This window comes from Zosterops lateralis, assembly GCF_965231275.1.
Source record: "Zosterops lateralis genome assembly, chromosome: 33".
In the NCBI taxonomy this organism is placed as follows: domain Eukaryota; kingdom Metazoa; phylum Chordata; class Aves; order Passeriformes; family Zosteropidae; genus Zosterops; species Zosterops lateralis.
Window position 1 is genome coordinate 2,449,418 of NC_139793.1, and position 19,056 is coordinate 2,468,473.

Below are 19,056 nucleotides of genomic sequence, written 5' to 3' on the forward strand. Positions count from 1 at the left end.
GTCTCCCCATTTTGGGCTGTGCCCCCCCAAAGTGCCCAAATCGCTGCTGAAGTGCCTGAGCTGCTCCTGGCTGTGGATGTTCCTGTCCACCAACCTCTCCTGGTTGGTGCCATGGGGGTCTGGGAGGGGTATTAGGGACTCCTGAGAGCACTGGGAGGAGGTTTGGGGGGCTTTGGGGCAGTCTGTGAGGGAGGGTTTGGTGGTCCTGCCAGGCTGTGTGGCTTGGAGAGAATTTGGGGAGATGGGAAAGGGGGTTTGGTGGCTCTTTGGGCTGTTTATATTGCATGATTAACATGATTGGGGAATAAGAACAACACCTCTCTAATGCCATGGGTTAAACCAGAGAAACAGCGAAACACCACCTGGAGAAAGGTTGTTTTGAGAAAGGAGAGTTGTTTGCCAAGATTGTTTTGAGAAGAAGCTTTCTTGAGAAATTTTTCTTTGCGAAAAAGTCAGCAGCTGCCAGCAGGTTAAAATCTCTCAGAGCCAGAAGTATCAGGCCCACACCTGGAGCCCTCTGGGGCTGATAACCTGGACCTCAGCTCCTTCACCTCTGTGAGTCAAAGGCTCCAGGAAATGCCTGTGAGGAGTCTCAGGGAGGTCCTGGAAGATGCAGCTTCACTGCAAAAGCAAAAATTGATCAAGGTCAGCTTCCCTGGAGTAACCTGGGGCTACCAGACAGGATTTGTTGTCCTGAAACTGGAGGTTGAGACTGAAGGATGCCTGAGAACAATGTTGTCATAAAGCATCCCCCACACCCCCAGCAGGTGTTTCCAGATAGGGCAAGAGTTTCAGTTTACCTCTAGACATTTTAGGAAGTTTACATAGATTTTTCCATCCCCTCCTGGCAGTGATTGGCTCAGGGCCAAGAGATAAGCACCTATTGTAACCTTATCACTGTTCTTCAAACCCTGTATCTCTCTCTATTGGCTGCAAACCAGATTGTCCCTCCCAAAACATTCAGTATGTAGGAAGGAGCACAAAACAAGAAAGGGGCTTTGGGGAGTGTTTCAGCAGAGTGTCAGAAGTTTCTCAGACACCTGTGCAGGGCTTTATCTTTTGTTTTCTGTAACATTTGTTATTTTGATATTTTTCTCTATTAAACCTTTTGATTTACAAAACACCTCTGAAGAGCAGCCTCGCTGAAATTAATTTTAGCCACTTCTCGGCAAAGGCTGGACCCTCAGTGATTGATACATTAATAAGACTCTGGCTACCTGTTAACTTGTATCACAATGTCAGGTAGATTCACAGAAGATCCGATTTCCAAAAATCATCTCAGGTCCCTGCCTTGGAGCTGTTATAGATACATATTATAAATTTGGCTTGTCACAAATATTAAAATGAATGCTACATGTATAATGTGGGAAGGTTTTACTGTATTAATCTAGTTTCTTTTATTATTGACAGGGTTTAGAAATGGTGATGTGATGAATGTGTATATTTTTTGTATGTAAGTTGTAGCATAGTGTTAAAAGTAAAAACTGTTTTTATAACATCTAAACTGGCTAAACCAGGAGGATGAAGAGGGTCCTCCAGCATTCCTGAATTATCCAGATGAGGACAGTGGTGAACCAAAGCTCCAAGAAGGAATTTATTGAACCTGTGCTATCACACAGAATGGAGCCACTTGCAGATGGGTCTGTGAGATAAAATGGTTGGGAGGGGCAGTTGAAACTGAGCAGAAAAAATTCAAACTCAAGAGGAATGTTTGAATCATTCATTAGGGTCTATTGAATATGTAACATCCTGATCCTTGTAAACCAGTTCTGAAGGGGTAGGGGGTGCTCTTGGCTGGATAATATTTTTGTTTCTGTCTCCTAATTGTCTTTTTATTAAAACTTTTAAATTTTACCAAGAAAGTGAACCTCGTTTTTCACACCCTCTTGTGTTTCTGTTTCACTTTCTCCTGTTCCCCTCCTGTTGTGTCCCTGCCCTTGCAGCTCCCGCAGCCTCCAGGGCCACTTTTCCCCTTTGGATGGTCTCAATGACTCAGGGAAAGGATGTGGGAAATGGATTTGTAGAGAATTTGTAGAGAAGGCTCACGTAGTCCGTGTCTGTATGCAAACTTTGAGATAAGAAATGCTGACTTAGAACTGCCATGGAATGGGGCAGATGTTGCTGAGAGAGAAATGGAACTGGAAACAAATTTCAAATTACAACCTTGCACATTAGACTGGATACTTTGGAGAAATAGAACTGTGAAAGGTGCAGTGTGGTAGGAGCCACGAGGGGTGATTTTAGATGATTGGCTTTAAGGCATTAACAGCATTGTGTGGCAAAAACTGATAGGCCAAAAACACTTATAATGGATTGTAATTAGGGAGTTGTAATGAATTACATTGAACTACAATGTAATTAGTTGGCTTCTGATTGTGATGGTGTGAATTACAACATCTGTACTGTCTCACCCTTCGCATGAGACTGAAAAATGGAATAAAAGTTTTTAAATTGCCTCTCAGTTGCCCCATCTCTGGGTCAGAAAAGGGAATAATCTGACAAAATCCTCTGCCCATTTTAGGATGGAGGGGTCCCTGTGTCCAGAGCTGCTCAGGCCATGGTCAGGCCAGCAGGACATGACAGAGTCTGGACACAGGATGTGCCCAGGGCAGAAGGGAGGTGTTGCTGGAAATGTTAAATTAAATGCAGCGTAGTAAAATTTCACACAACTGAATAAAATTTAAATTGTACAACTCACATTTTATACCGTTAAGTACCATTTACTACAAATGACATTTAAACAAATACAGCTTAAAAGTTTACAACATCAAATGCAATTGAAATTGAAATTGGTACAACTTAAAATTAATACAAGTAAATCTAACAATGCAACATAAGCTTTATTTCATATAACTTAAAGTTAATGCAAGTAACTACTATTTAAATTTAAACTGATACAACTTAGGTTTTTGCAATTAAACAAAATTTAACAGAATTTAAATTCATACAAGCAAAAGTTAATGCAAGTAAGTACTGTTCAATACCATTTAAAGTAATACAACTTAAATTTACACAACTAAATACAGTTTAATACAATACAAATTCAAATTCATACAACTTAAAATTACTACAAGTAAATACAAATTAATTAAATCTGAATTTAAATTTATACAGCCTAAAGTTAATGCAATGCAAAATAAGATTAACATCTATCAAATTGATATCAATAGCTACAAAATACCTATAAAATCAACTTTTTGCAAAAACTATGCGTCTCTTTTTTGGCCCCGTGGCCAAGCTCCGTGGGTTGGGAATGAACATGTTTGTATTTTCCAGTCTCAAATATTTCTGTCCCCTTGGAGTCCAGCTGATGTTTTCCATTCCAGGGATTTGCACGTGTGGGGTCCTTAAGAAATGCTCTTCTCCTTCCCTCAGGTACTCTTCGATTAGTGCCACCTGCAATTCCAAACAAGTGGTGTCACAAGCAAGTCCATTCTCTCCCATAAAAACTTTAAAAGCTGCTGCAATTAGTTTATTTCAAACCTGATAATACTTAGAAACAAAAATACACAAAGGCTCCTCTTGGACAACTGGTTGCAGCAGTGATATCTGACTTTGTCATTATTTTTGTTTTCTCCATTTCTGTTTGGATTCGATTCCTTCACTGCTGTGGAACAGATTCTCTCCACACAGAGCTCTGCTCAAGATGCAGACCCTGCATCGTGGCAGGATCTAAAGAATCAATCTGCCCGTTGCATTTTAAGCTGAAATAATTAAAAATAAAAATAAGAAAGTCTTGCTCTGCCATGCTGACAGGCATTCAGTGGAGTGTGGCTTCTCCGGGCACAGCACAGAGGAACAGGCTGTGAATCAGAATGAGCGTGGCGTCCTCTTGCATGGATCCACGTCCTGAGCTGTCCCCAAAGTGTCCTCAGCCCTGGCCTGGGCTGGAGCTGTGCCAGATGCCCTGGCCAGGCTTTGGGTCGGTCAGGGGGTGTGGTTTTGAGAGAGAAAAGCAGGAAAGTTTATGCACAGTTCCATCTGCTGCCCTGGGGTGCTGAGGGCACAAAGAGTCTGGGAGAGAAGCTCTGCCTCCTCCTCCTGCCCATGGATGTGGCCAGGGGGACTGTTCAGGGGATGGGCTGCACATTGCACTGTGCACATGCCATGGGAAAGAGTTTTCTGCTGTACTGGTGAAGCTCCAGGGGCACCAGTGCCTGGGCTTTGGCTCCTTTGCTGCCAAAGATCCACTGACACAGAGCACGGGGAGCTTGGGGCTCTCCAAAGAGCCTTGTGGGTCGGCTCTGCTGGGATGTGCTCAGCACAGAAACGTGCAGAGGGGCAGAGAGAGGGTTTCTGATGCCAGCCTTGTTTTGAAGAAGTTGAAATAAAAGCCTAAGAAGTCCTCAACTGGCCAAAACCATGTGGGAAGTCTGGGGAAGGCTGATCCCATAGTGCAGGGGTGCAGGGCAGGGCTTGGCCCTATTCACCACAACCACCGAGCCCGCAGGACTCTTCAGCCAGAGACCAAATTAAAGTGTCTGCACAACTTTCCTCTTCTGTTAAAAGTGCCTGTTCTGTTTTGGGGGTAGTGCTGGTCTCTGCATGAGCACAAAGGGCAGAAAGAGGAAGGAAAACGTGTCCGAGTGTGGAGTGAGGGCAAAGGGGACACCAGAACAGCAGCAGGATTTACAGCAGCTCCTTTAGGGCCACCCAGCAGCGTCTGCCCCGCTGGGGATGCCACCAGGAAGCAGCAGAGGAATGATGTTCCTGCCTGGAACTGCTGTTTGGCACAGTCTGACTGTGCTGTTCATATTTATCAAACAGGGGTGGGCTCCAGCCCTCCGAATAAGAACTACCCTGGCACATCAGGGGCTGACATCACTGTGCTGTTCCTGGTGCCACAGCAGCGATGGTGTTGGCACAGCAGGGATGCAGCCAGACCCTCACTGGCTCCCAGGAAAATCAGACACATCACCCTGGGGCTGCTGCCTGAGCCCAGGCACGGCACAGGTTTCACCTGATCTGGTTTCACCCTGGCACGTTTCACCCACTCTTTTCTGCCCTTTGAACAGACCAGGCTCAGGGACATTTCCTGCCCTTTTTGAGGCAACAAAAAGACTCTTTCCAGGAGCTCTCTAGGAAGATTAGGAAAATAAAGATGTCACTGTGATAGATGGGAAGAGGAGACAGCAGATAACAAACACAAACACAGTTTTCTCCTTTGGAATGGGTTTTTCCATCACCCCCTCCGTTGAACATCACCTCACTCTCCTGGATGGCTTTTCCAGTCTCAGGGGAGAGGCTGAGCAAAGTGCATGGTGTCACTTTGTTACCTTCTGTATTTTAGCCCAGGCTCGCTCTCCAGCTCCTCCTGCCAGGATGTCCAGGGCGTCTGCCATCAGTGACTGCAGCTGTGGCACCGAGACACAATCAATCAGTGGGGAATTCACATTCACATGTGGAATCATTCCTCTGAATGCACAAATTAAACCCTAATTCAAATCCTTGGCACTCTGATGATTTTGTGACTCATCTTTCACACAGTGAGCGTGGCCAACTCGTCTTGGCTTCAGCCCTTGCACTGCGTTCTTGTAGATCTAAAATACCTTTATTGCCTCCCCACAGTCCCCTTCCAGGGCAGTCCTGGCATTGCCTCACCTTGCCCCTTTCCCAACCCCTGGAAAATGGTTCAAATACTCTTAATTCAGAGACAGAGAGACACAGGTTGGATCCAGGGTATCCTGCCCTCAGCATCAGTGTTTAGGAACAAACTGGGGAAAACTGGTACTTGAGACCTGTGCTACTGCTGCACTCTAAAAAATCATCTCCCAAAATGTTGGGTTAAATTAAAGGGAATCCAAACAAAAGTTTTTGGAGTCTCTTCACAAGCATTTTACTTGTGACAAGGAATTAAGATCTACTGGCACTGTGTCAGTATCAGCACTCCTGGGTGTGCTCAAGGCACAAGGCTCACCCAAAGGCCTCCCTTCAGGGGAGGTGAAGAGACACCACCTGTCCACTGATCCACAGCAAAGAGGAGACATTTCCCCTTCCTCTTTTTTCCCAAGCCCCTGGGATACCACCCCTTTTGGCCTTGTTGGCTGCAGCCCCCATCCCACTGCTGGCCCTTGCTGGAGCTGAGTTGTGTCTGCCAAGGGCCCAGTCTGTGCTTCTGAAGAGCTCCATGGATTCTTCAGCTCTGCAGCAAACCTGACGAGTTACCACGAGCAGGCAGACAGGTTTGTTCCCAGACAGGGAGCATGTGGTGGGTGGACCCAGCACAGAAAATCAGTTTTCCCTCCTTTCCCCCCTCTCCTTCTCAGCTGTACCCCGGTTCAGGCTGTTTTGCTGCAGGTGCCTTCTGAGGTCAGAAGTCAAGGCAGCATGAGCTGAATCATTGCAATCACGTTTCCAGACTGATGTGGGGAGGTTTTGAGGGCAGAGAAAGGATTTTCAGTAGATACTGACAAGTGAGTCCTGGTGGTTCTGTCAGTCACCCTTGCAGGTGATCAGCTCCTCCTCTGCCAAAGCACTGCAGGAGGATTTGAGAACCCTTTCAGGTCCCCACATTGGAAAAAGGACTTCCAGAGCACATGGCAACAGCACAGAACTCTGCCCTGGCCCTCCCTGCTCTCTCTCTCTCTCTCAGCTGGCAAAGGCTAAAACAAGTGTTGGAAATCCAAACCTACCAGCTTGGCATCCTCCTGAGAGACTCTCTGCAGGTAGGGAACAGTGGCCAGCTCAGCCATGGCCTGGGTCATCACCTGGGCCTGCTCCTCCTCTCTCTGCAGGTGGCTGAGCAGGCTGGCGTGGTGGAACTGCTCAATGGCCCGTGCACAGGGGCCACGCTCGTCCTGTGTGCCCAGAAAAGAGAGGAGGTGAGAGGAGAGGCACAGGGAACACCCTGATCCTCGGTGTCCTCTGCCTCAAGGCTTCTCATCTGTGTTTGTGCTGGTCCTGCTCTCAGCACCTTTCAGACCATGCTGCAGGAACAGGCTGCAGAGAGGCAACAAAAAGACTCTTTCCAGGAGCTCTCTAGGAAGATTAGGAAAATAAAGATGTCATTGTGATAGATGGGAAGAGGAGACAGCAGATAATAAACAAACACAGTTTTCTCCTCTGGAATGGGTTTTTCCATCACCCCCTCCACTGAACATCACCTCACTTTCCTGGATGGCTTTTCCAGTCTCAGGGGAGAGGCTGAGGAAAGTGCAGGGTGTCAGCTCATGGTTTGGGCACAGACAGACCAATCCATGGTTTAGAGACAGGCCCTGGAGGAACTGAAAGCTGGTCCAGGCAGGAGGACCATGGCAGGTTTGGAGCATGTTCCAGCTTTCCCTTCCCATCTTAGCCACAACAGAGTGTATAAATGGTGTCCTGAACTCCAGGCTGTGTGGCTGCAAAACCAAGGGGGCAGAATTGACTTCTCTTAAGTGGTGCCATGGTTTAATGAGCTTGGGTTTAGCACTGAGTGGGTTTGGTCAAAACCAGCCTGAGCAGAACAAGAAGTTAGATTTGCATCCACAAGTGAGAAAGAGGGCAGCAGAAAGAGATGTTTGTTCTGATAAACCCTGAATATGTCATTTTTTCCTCTCCAAGTAAGTTGTAGTGCTTGAGTCTATAGCTGAAGTTTGGCCATTTTTAATTTAGCTTATGTGTGATGGAAATAATGTGGAATCATGTTTGTAGCTTGAAGACAATTGTGGAATACTTCAAAGGAAATAAAAGTGGCCCAGAAATCTCTGTCAGGCCATAAGGAGACATCAGTCCCCATCAGCAGAGCAGCTCTGGCTCTGTGCCCAGGCTGGACTGGCACTGCCATCTGCTCATGGGTCAGAGGTTCGGTCTTGCTGGGTTCACTGAACACTCTGAGAACTGAAGGGAATGTGTTCCCTCTGACAATGGACATGGACCTGGCAGCTGTTTGTTCCAACCCAGTGACTCCCTCTTCTCCCCTGGGTTTTCCTCCTCCCTTGGCAGCTCCCACACTGATCCCTGGGCTGGTTCTGAGCCCTGGCTCAGCCCAGTTCCCTGTCCTGGCTGCTGTGGAGGTGGCACCAGGGTGGCCCTTGCCTGAACCACGGGGCTGCTGTGCCAACCCCCCTGGAAAAAAGGCCAGTTGGCTGCTGCCTTCTGTGCTGCTGGGGTCTCACCTGGCTTTTCTGGGAGTGTACTTGTGTTTCAGCAAGAATATTTAAATGTCAGAGGGGAGGGGTAAAGCCAGTGGAAAATTCTGCTCTGTGGGACAGTGTAAATTCCTATAGTGGGGACTGGCTGGGGCAGTCCTAAGGCAGCACTCTGCTCTCATCTCTGACAGGATGAGTTTCTTTTCCCTGTGCCCTGGAAACCTCTCTGCTTATCTCTGCTTGAACTGTGTGGTCCTGTTCCTCCAAATCCATTCATGGGGAATGCAAAACCTGCCTGATTCCAAAGTTTTTCCTCTTCCCGTTACTCTTCTGAGACTGCAGTAGCTGCAATAGAGGAATCTCATCTCCAAAAGCAAAGAGAGAATTGGGAGGGGCCAAAACATTTTAAAACTGCAGTTTCTCTGGGGCTTTCAGAAAGACCAGGATTTTCTTGTGTTTCCAGTATCCAACCCACACTCTGTTTGTAGTTGCAGCTTCTTGAGGTGCATCAAAGGCAATGCCCCCAGCAGGAACAGATCCTGTCCTCTCCCAAAGCTGCCACTTGCCTTATTCTGCACATCAGGAACTGCGGCTTTTGGTCATCCAAAGCCAAGAGCAAAGGGCTTCAGGAAAGCACAGCCAAGAAGCAGCTGTGTTTCCTCAGGGGTGCCTGCCCTCCATCCACCTCACTCCCCTCACCTTTGTCTTTTGGCCAAGCCCTGCACCCCTTTCCCTCTGCTGAGTGCTCCAGTTCTGGCTCTCACTGCTGCTCCAGCAGCTGCCCTCTAAAAGGAAAGGAGTCTGAGCTTCCCCAGATCTCCAGGTCATGGGTTTTTTTGCTCAGGAGAATAAGTTAAGAATTGCATGGAAACAGCCTCATCTGTGTGCAAATCTGATTGTCGACCTTTGTGCTGATTGTCAGTCCCAGTGCTAAAAGCTGTGTCCATCATGGCAGAAAGGATGGAGCAGAGGGGGCCACCATCACCTGGCTCATGGTTGTGACAGAGGGGAAGGTTATTTCACACCTTCACTCCAGTGAGAGCAGGATCTCAATCACTAAAATGCTTCAAAAGCAGTGAGTAACTCCTGATGGAGCTCTGGGTGGGAGGTGCAGTCTGCCATGGGTATGAAATAGTGAGTAACTGTGTTGGTGGTTATGTGAAGAAGGGATATAATATCACAGGACATAAAGACTGGAGGAAATTGCACACAGAGGGACTTTTGAGAAACTGTGGTCATTGTTAAATCATTAGAATTCCTTTTTCAAAGGAGTCTAAACCCAGTGGAGCTCTGTTCCTAATTCAATTAATGGAGCATTTCCAGACACTGGAGGAGCACGAGCAGCAGGAATTACTCCCCAAAAGCACAGATCCTTCCCACACACCACAAAACCAGAAGGGGATACTCACCTTTATCTTGGTGCTTCCTATAAAAGCCATGGCTGCCATGATGCTTTTCCCAGTGTTCTGCCAAAATGTTTCTGCTTCTTCCTCCATGCTGGGACTGAAAGTCATTTTCTGGCCTAGGAAGTGAAATCACAGAGCCACAGAGGCTTTGTTTGTTCATCTCCATTTTCTTTAGGGGGTCTGGCAGGATGATGGGTGAACTGCAGGAGGAGTGAAGGGGATGGGAAACCCCCCAGGGCTGCCAGCACCGATGGAAATGGGTCCTGAGACACCCCTCACCCCGTCATTCAGTAAGGATTGTGGGGGTCCCCCTGAGCCAGGCCAGTTCTTCAGCGAGTTGGCACACCTGGAAACACTGGCAGTTTCCGAGTCACAAACTTTTCCACAGTTTTCCCAATCTCTTTGTTTCTGAAGCCAAGAGTCAGTAAGTACTGCTGGCCAGGGTGAGATTCAGCCTTCTCTGGCAGCAGGTGAATTCCATGAGGATCTGCACAGGGAAAGGAAAATAATTTCCACTGTCATATTTCTTTACAGCTGTAAGAAAAGTTACTTTGATGGAGAAAAATAAGGGAAGTCTAAGAAGGAGTGAAATGCATTCCAGAAACCTTGCCAAAACACAGATGACAAAAACAACACATCCAGCTCTCACTGGGCTTTGAATCTTTGGGCTCTGCACCTTTTTGCATCAACAGCTTAAGTTTTGCTGATGCCCGAGATAAACATATTCAGCCCAACGCCCCAGAGCAGTGGAAGTGCCTGAAGGCCAAGCAGCTCAAACTCTCCAACTGTCTCCAACCCTTTTGAGTTCAGCTGCACAAACAGAATCCACAGTGCTTAAGGGCAGCTGAGACCTGCTGTTACCTGTAAATATGTGCTGCACATAATCAGGGTGCTTCTCAGCAAAGGCTTTGTTGGCCTCCTTTATTTTGTCAGCCTTGTCCTCTTTCTCAAAAGGTGTGTACAGAGCAGAAAAAGAGACTTCTCCACTGAGGGCTTCTTGAGTCAAAGCCTAAAAAAGGGCAAAGAAATAACACACTTCATGTTGGGTAAAGGCTAGTTAAAAAAAACTCAAACAAAGCAACCAGGTGGTTTGGATGGAGACTCCATGAGCCTCCATCTTCAAGTAGGAGACAGGAACAAGAGAAACTGTCATTCAGATGGAGAGAAAAAGTGATCCTGCGCTCTCTGAAGGTCACATCATGAAACCTCACAAAAAAAGGACACAGTCTCAAGGGAAATATAGGTTGGGCATTAGGAAAAAGCTTTTCATGGAAAGAATAATAAATTGACTGGAGTCACCATCCCTGGGTGTGTCTATAAAAAGACTGGATGTGGCACTCAGTGCCATAGTTGAGGTGTTGGGGCATGGGTTGGACTTGATGATCTTGAAGGTCTCTTCCAACCTAGAAATTCTGTGATTCTGTGAAATGCCTGCAGCAGCTGTATCCAGAATTATTGTGTCAGGGCTGTGGGCCTGAGAGAATTTTAGCCTGCCTAGCAGCTGCTAACATTTTCCCAAGGAAAATTTCTCAAGAAAGCTTTTCTCAAAACTATCTTTTCTCAAAAAAAAATCTTTCTTGAAACAATCTTTGTCCAGCAGGTGTTTTCTGTTCCTCTAGTTTACCCAATGGTATTAGAGAGGTGTCGTTCCTATTCCCCAGTCATGTCAAGTCTGTATCAGAACACCTTATAAAAGGTAGTAAGAATTAGACAATGAAGAGTTTTCTTTTTCTACACTTTTGCCTTCTGAATTATTTGGAGTCTTTTGTGTCCAACAGCCACATCAGGAGAGGTTTAGGTTGGGTATTAGGAACAGGTTCTTCCCCCAGAGGGTGTTTGGGCACTGGAAGAGGCTCCCTGGGGAGGTGGTCACAGCACCAAGCCTGACAGAGCTCCAGGAGCAGCTGGACAGCACTCCCAGGGACAGGCTGTGACTCTTGGGAGCCAGGAGCTGGTCAGTGATCCCTGTGGATCCCCCCAGGCTGTCAGTGTTACCTGCCAGTAGAGCTGCAGGAGGTCACTGGTCTGCAGCCCCGCGCCCTCGGCCAGGACGTACAGACACTGCGCCACCATGGCACTCCTGGGGACAAAGCAGAGACAGCAGGGGACAGCCTGAGGGGACAGCCAATCTGTCCTGCTCAGTGTCACCTGAGCTTAACGCCAAATCTCACACAGAACTCCCAGTCTTTGCCCAGCTTTCAGACAAGCATCAGCAAACGCATTTTTAGCTCACCAAACTCTGCCAGAAAATAGTCGGGATTATTGACATTAACGTGAACTGGGCAGGGCTGGAGCTCTGCTGCCCCTGAGATCACACACACAAAGCCAGGGCAAGGCTCCCACAGATCTGGGGAAAGCCTGGCTCCTCGAGGATGTGGGAGCTGCAAGGAAAGGGATGCAGGGGAGCCCTGTGGAAGCCCGAGCACCAGCAGCAGTACCTGGCGGCCTCGGAGTATCTGTGCAGGCAGCGAAAACAAGCGGCTTGGCGCAGGTGATTGCAGAAGTGAGAAGGGTTCTGAATGATGCTCCTTGGGGAGAGAAGAGGGAGGGACAAGGTGAGACTGGGATTTCTTAAAAGCTCCTGAGAATCAAGCAGTGACTGAGGCAGACACTGTGTGCCTCAACTCAGTGCTACATCTTAAATGTCAGCTGAACTCTCTCTCTCTCTCCCTCTCTCTCCAGCTGTGATCAATGAAGAAAACATTACTAAAAATATTACTTAAAGGTTCATTGCACTGTGGTTTTATCCTAAATGCAATTTCATTAGGGGTTTGTGTATTGCTCTAGAAAAAAAATGTTCCAGGGGTTATATACACTCTTGCCTTTGGCATGTAAGTAACATAAGCAAAACTGACACAGCACAAGCTCTTGTTGACCCCCAGCTCCCCAGACAGGAGCAGCAGTGTCTGGCCCATCTCCCTGGAAGCTCTGGATGTACCAGAAGGGGAACCTGAGGCATTCTGAAATACTCTCTGTACAAGACAGAGGTGCAACGTGGGCAAAACTTGTGTTTTGTGACCCTTCAACAGAGGTGATTGATCCCATCTAAACATCAGAGCCACACGTAAGGTGTGTTTGCTTGATTCCTCTTTTCTCACTATCACACTGGTTCCTCCTGCACAGCATTTATTCCTAGTCTTAGTTTCATTCTGGATTCCAGTCCCAGCAGTGAATCTAACCCACATTTCCTCTCACCTGTGTGAGTGATGCAGAGCAAGGCCAGGCTGCCCCAGTTTTAAGTAGCAGATGACCAGCATTGACTCGATCCAACTGGAAAGCCTGGAAATATCATCTGGAGAAGACTTCAAGGGATCCTCTGTAGCAAAGCCTTTACTGCAAAGCTGCAGATGAAACAAAACCATGATTTCCAAATATTAAAATACACCATTTGCTGGGTGGAAATGCTTTTTGTGACTGATCAGTGGAGAAAACTGAACTCTAGTAGACTCTGCCTTTAACTAAAGTCAGCATTACAGAGGACAGAAGTGTCTTTCAGGGATCTTCTGGGGTTTTTGTTCCTGAGGAGAGCTGGATTTAGAGACTGCAGAGGTGCTGGAGTCCTAGAAACTTAGATTTTGGGGGTTTAGTGTCCAGTAATACATATGAGTCAAGGTGGAGGATTTTGGCTGTTGCCTTTATCCTTCTTCTTCACCTTCTTCCTTTCTCTTTTTCATGGGTTTGGGTGGTTTTCTGTAATTGGGTGAAAAAGGTCCACATTGTGGGCCTTGGGAGGTCATTATTGGGTCAAAACCATAAATAATATCGGTGTCACCTTGGTACTGGGTAATTATCATTTAAAAGACCTTGGAAAGAGTTCAAAGCTCTCCACTGTACCTCATTTCCCCAGTGTGCTATTGCACCTCACAGTGCATACTGTAAATTGAGAAGATATAATAAACATTACAAGTTCAAACTTGATCCTTCATTTCCTGTGTATTCATCCTGACCTTGGCAAGAGTAAAAAGAAGCCTAAACCCTTACACTGAGGAGCACCAGCCAGTTCTGTGGTGTCCCAGTCACTCTGTCTGCAATCCCAGGGATTAATTCCTTCACCCATTTTCCTTGTAAATCCATTCACCAGCCTTTTCTCTTAGGAGGAGACAAATTCCTCCTCTCTTCTTAAGTGACCCTTGGTGCTGCCCCTACCACAGCTCATATCAGAATATAGGGGGCAAAAAAGCACCTAAGGAAGATTTATCATTTTATCACTTTATCATTTTACTCACTGACTGCTATAATATTTACTGCTTAAAAAAATACTTCAGTATTGTAGGAAAAAAAATTAGGAATAGGAAATTTGCTTGTGAACTGGAAAGGCCTAATATTTGACAAATTCTTTTGAGTGAAGTTTGGCAGAACAGTGCTAAAAAATAGTGCAGTGCCCTTCTCAGAGTTTCAAGTGCCTGGCTGAAGGGATTGGAGGCAGAGTGGAGAGAAAGCATTAGCTGGGGCAGAGAGAAAACTCCCCAGTTATTGAGAGGCATTTGTTGCTGATAGAGCTAAGATTAAAGAGAGGAGCCTTTTTTTTTTTTCTTTTTTTCACTCTATGGGAGTTCAATTTCCTCCACACATTAATACAATGCAATGAAGAACTGGAGAAAAGTACAAAATTACCTGACATTCTTTGGTTCAGTCCAACACTTCCCCCTTTCTGTGGTTTATTTACGACCCCCCAGTTTTCAGATTTCAGGATTTCTCTCCAGCCCCAGGCTTTCAAGGTCAGTGCTCCTGGTTCCCTCTGCTATTCCTGCCCCAGAGTTTGGGCACAGCCCTGGCTTTGCCCTGCAGGTCACACCTGCTGTGTGGGGTCACAGCCCTTTAGCCCAGCACTGTGGGAACTCACAGTGGTCAGAAAATCGATTTTAGGCTCCAGGCAAAGGCTTGAAGCCTGTGGGAAAGCCAAGGACAACACTGGGAAATGGTGAGGAGGAACCCAAAACAATCCCTATAGGCAATCCCTGCAGATCTCCTCCTCCTCCTCTCTGGTGTTTCCCCCCTTATTTACTGGTAGAGATGTTTACAAAGAGCTGGTGCCCTAAAGGACCGATCCTATTCATCCTACCCAAACACTGCATAAAAACAATCCGCCTTTCAATAAACTTTGCTCTGAGCCCCCTGAATAACCCAGAGTTCTGCATGAACCGCACCCAGCCCGTACCTCCAGCGCCGTGCAGAATTTGGCCGCGGCCGCTGCGAAATCCCTTTGGCGGCATCGGGCGCTCCCCTCCCGCAGCGCCGCCCGCAGCCCCGAGCCCGCCCGGAGCCCCCGGCTGTCCCCGGGGGGCTGGCCCGGAGCCGGGGACACCGCTGGGGACACTGCCGGGGGCACCGCTGGGGACACAGCTGGGGACACCGCTGGGGACACCGCTGGGGACACCGCTGGGGACACTGCCGGGGACACTGCCGGGGACACTGCTGGGGACACCACTGGGGACACTGCCGGGGACACCGCTGGGGACACCGCTGGGGACACCGCTGGGGGCACTGCCGGGGACACCACTGGGGACACCGCTGGGGACACCGCTGGGGACACTGCCGGGGGCACCGCTGGGGACACCGCTGGGGACACCGCTGGGGACACCGCTGGGGACACTGCCGGGGGCGCTGCTGGGGACACTGCCGGGGGCGCTGCTGGGGACACCGCTGGGGACACTGCCGGGGGCACCGCTGGGGACACTGCCGGGGGCGCTGCCGGGGACACCACTGGGGGCACCGCTGGGGACACCGCCGGGGGCGCTGCTGGGGACACCGCTGGGGACACCGCTGGAGACACCGCTGGGGGCACCGCTGGGGACACCGCTGGAGACACCGCTGGGGACACTGCCGGGAGCATCACTGGGGGCACCGCTGGGGGCATCACTGGGGGCACCGCTGGGAGCATCACTGGGGGCACCGCTGGGGGCACCGCTGGGGGCATCACTGGAGGCACCGCCAGAGCCCCCGGCTCCCCGGACCCGAAGTCGGTGTCCGCCTGATCGGCGCAGAGCAGCTCCGCTTCTATTTCCCGGAGGCGGGAGGGAGGGACGCGGAGCGGGGAGCCCGGGAATGTCCCTGTGCCGCTCTCTGCCGGGGTTTCTGCTCTTGGCCCCGACACCTTCCCCGGCCTTCCCGCTCTCCGTTTGCGCCTCGCTCTGTCTGCGCCGCTCCGGGGTCGCTCTTTGCTCTCTTTTGGCTCCGGCCACGCCTGCGGGAGGGAGAGGAGGAGAGGGGAGAATCCTGGGGGTTAAAGTCATTTCAGAGAATCCCGGAATGGTTTGGTGTTGGGACAGAAGGGACAGGAAGGACTTATGAATATGACTGCATGGTAAGAAATACTGCAGATATAAACCTGTGAGTGAAATAGGAATGAAAGCCAGTTTGGAGATGTGAGCATGGCAGGCAGGAAGACGGGGATGAGCTGAAGACAGGAAAACAAAAGACAAGAATGTTGCCTTTCCAGTCTGCAAAGGCATCAGGGGACAAGGGCATAACAAAGGAGTCTATAGAGTTTAGAATATAAAATGACATGGTGATGCAGTAGTTCTTACAGGCTGCATGCAGAGTTTGTAGGTTTTGTATCTCACGCTGGTTGGTCACTGTAAATTAGAATATTCAACACAAAAAGAGATAGAATGGATTGTAATTGATCGCTCTCTTCTCTTGCCCTCTCACCTCTCTTACCCTCCTCTCTTCTCTTGGCCCATCCCCTCTCCTCTCTCTCACCTCCCTTGCTCCTGTTTTCTCCCCACGTTTTTCCCCTGCTCCTGCCCCGTTTTTACCCCTGAGCTCTCTTCTATCTCTCTCTCTCCCCATTCTCTCTTTAGGGCTTTGCTCCAGCCCAGGCTGGTGGCTGAAGGCAAAGCCCTCTTTACCCCCAGCCCTTGTAATAATAAAGCCACGTGTTTCTAGAACATCTCAGCTCTGCAGAGTTCCTCGTCCCTGCCCTCCACGGAAAATTTCTACAGTTTGTGTTGGGAGGGACGTCAAGGATCGTCTCATTCCATCTCCCTTCCTCCATCCCCGGCTGCTCCAAGCCCCTCCAGCCCGGCCTGGGGCACTCACAGGGGTCTGGGGGCAGCCACAGCTGCTCTGTCCTCAGCACCCTCACAGCCAAGAGTTTCTCCCCAATATCCAATCTAAAGCTCTTTCAGCTTAAAGCCACTCCCCCTTGTCCCTGTCACAGCTTGTCTCAGTGAAATGTCCCAGGGATGCTCCGTTTTGTTTCCAGAAGTGATTTCTGGAAATGCTTCACTGTGGATTTTAGCACCAAACGAGATGATGTGAAGGGGAAATATGTTAAATGAAGAAAAGAAAAAAATAACAAAATAAAATGCAAATATCTGGGGGAAAAAAATGTCTTTTCATAGTCTGGGGTGGAGATCTAATGTTCCTTCTCTGCTTTATCCTGCCAAGAGGAGGGCAGGGGTTCTGTCCTATTCCAAAGTACCATCTGAGGTGCCTCTTCTGCTCCCAACAAGAATGAGTGTTCATTCATGGAGAATCAATTCCAAAACCTGCTGAAACAGCTGAAATCTATTTCTACTCTGAACACATTGTTTGTGCTTAGGACGTGTATTAGTGTGACTACAATGAAATTAAACATCAGAGATCAGATTCTGTTTGTTCATGTTCAACATCAAAGGTGTTGTTAAACCAACCAAACAGAGAAAAGAAGTCTCCTTTGGGGTGAAATGGGGGCCCAGAAATGAGGCACAGAAAAATGAACCCCACTCAGGGCTGGACAGGAGAGCCACGAGCAGCTTCCCCCTTGCAGGGTCCTGCAGTTCCCTTCCCTAAGTCCCATCTCAAAAGGGTCCAGGCCAGCTCAGCACAGCTGTACTCACCTCAGGGGCTCTTGAGGAAGGTTCCTGTTGGAGGAACATGTGGGAAGGGAACTGCTGGCTCAGCCCGAGCTCCTGGGCCACCTGGAGGAACACAGGGATGAGCACACTCAGGTTTGCATGGCTGGCCCTGAGGACGTTGGTCCTAAATGGTCCTGAAATGTTTTCCCAGCCTAGCCCAGCTCAGGAATTGCAGCTCAGGTCTTTGTTCCCCTCCCTGAGAATCCTTTCAACCCCAGAGTCTGAAAATGGAACAAGCAACCTGCAGGAAAGTGTCTTACTTGATGAGAACCCCAGAAGGGAAGTTGTTCAGAGCCCCCTCCAGCCTGGCCTTGAACAGTTCCAGGGCAACCTCTGTTTGCTTTGGGCAACCTGTGCCAGGGCCTCTCTACCCTCCCCACCATTCCTCCTCCAGGGAGGAATTTCTTCCCAAGTTCCAATTGAACTCTGCTCTTTCTCAGCTGGAGGCCATTCCCCCTCGTGCTGTCCCTGCAGGTTCTTGTCCAAAGTCCTCCCCCAACTCTCCCTGAGTCCCTCCCGGGGCTGAAAGGAGCTGTGAGATCTCTCCTGAGCCTTCTTCAGGCAGAGTGGCCCCAGCTGTCTCAGCCTTTCCCATGGCAGAACTGCTCCAGCCCCCTGAGCACCCTCTGATCCTCCCTGTGGGCTCCCCTGGGCCACGAGCATCACCTGGGAGGGATTGGGGGAAACCCACGGTGGTCTCTGGGCTGGGCTGGGGCTGGGCTGTGACCTGGGGAGCAGGGAATCAATGAAGAGCTTGTTTGTGCCCGCAGGGATGGAGGAGGGGATGTGATGCCCTGGCATGGCCAGGAGCCCCCACTCCCCGCCAGGCCTGTCCCCATGGCCAGAGCCAAAGCTGCCCCCTTGTTCCCAAAGGGAACCATCCCCTGTGGGGCAGCCCAGGCCCACCCAGGCCCCTCTGGGCCCGGCACAGGGAGAGCTGCCCCCTCCCCACCCACCTGCCGGGGCTCCATGGCCGTTCTGGCAGTTGCTGAGCTCCAGTTGCACATCCAGGGCAGTTGGAGAGCCCTGCCCCAGCCCAACTGCCCCATGGCCCCAGACCCTGCCCCGGCCCAACTGCCCCATGGCCCCAGACCCTGCCCCGGCCCAACTGCCCCATGGTCCCAGACCCTCCCCCAGCCCCTGCCCTGGCCCAACTGCCCCAGACCCTTCCCCAACCCCTGCCCTGGCCCAACTGCCCCAGACCCTTCCCCAACCCTACCCCAGACCCTTCCCCAGATCCTGCCTCAGACCCTTCCCCAGCCCCTGCCCGGCCCAACTGCCCCAGACCCTTCCCCAACCCTGCCCCAGACCCTTCCCCAGCCCCTGCCCAGCCCAACTGCCCCAGACCCTTCCCCAACCCTGCCCCAGGCCCTGCCCCAGCCCAACTGCCCCAGACCCTTCCCCAACCCTTCCCCAGACCCCAATCCAGCCCCTTCCCCAGACTCTTCCCCAGATCTTTCCCCAGACCCTGCCCCTGTCCCTGTCCCAGGCCCGGACACCCCAACACTGTCAGGACAATTAATCCACAAACACCAGAGGTTTATGTCCAAAAAGGAGACAGAGGAATCCTTTCACTTTATTTGAATAAAAGGAGAGGCCATGGGACATTTCCCCTGGGGTCTCTCAGACTTTTGGAGGATGCAGCCTCCTATTTTATCCCAATTTCCTGGCCGCATTTCCCTCTCTCTTTCCCCGTTGGCTGAGGGACTTGAGAGTTACAGACTTCCCAGAGTGCCCAAT

The 19,056-nt window shown here is 49.8% G+C and overlaps 1 protein-coding gene and 1 long non-coding RNA gene across 2 annotated transcripts; both read right to left on the bottom strand.

The window, feature by feature from the left end:
* Positions 1–2,868: 2,868 nt before the first annotated feature.
* On the bottom strand, positions 2,869–15,392 carry LOC310921178 (spermatogenesis-associated protein 16-like; the record flags this gene model as incomplete). Its single annotated transcript, XM_083881287.1, has 10 exons — positions 2,869–3,396; positions 5,277–5,354; positions 6,633–6,797; positions 9,479–9,591; positions 9,822–9,962; positions 10,337–10,484; positions 11,471–11,555; positions 11,914–12,003; positions 12,671–12,816; positions 14,634–15,392. 10 exons carry the CDS (start codon positions 15,390–15,392, stop codon positions 3,190–3,192), a joined length of 1,932 nt encoding a protein of 643 aa, XP_083737413.1. The 3' UTR covers positions 2,869–3,189.
* Positions 15,393–15,549: 157 nt separating this feature from the next.
* On the bottom strand, positions 15,550–17,702 carry LOC310921301. The gene is made up of 3 exons (XR_014592109.1): positions 17,577–17,702; positions 17,299–17,379; positions 15,550–15,659 (listed from the first exon to the last, which is right to left on the bottom strand). It is a non-coding gene; the product is annotated as an uncharacterized lncRNA (long non-coding RNA).
* Positions 17,703–19,056: the final 1,354 nt, after the last annotated feature.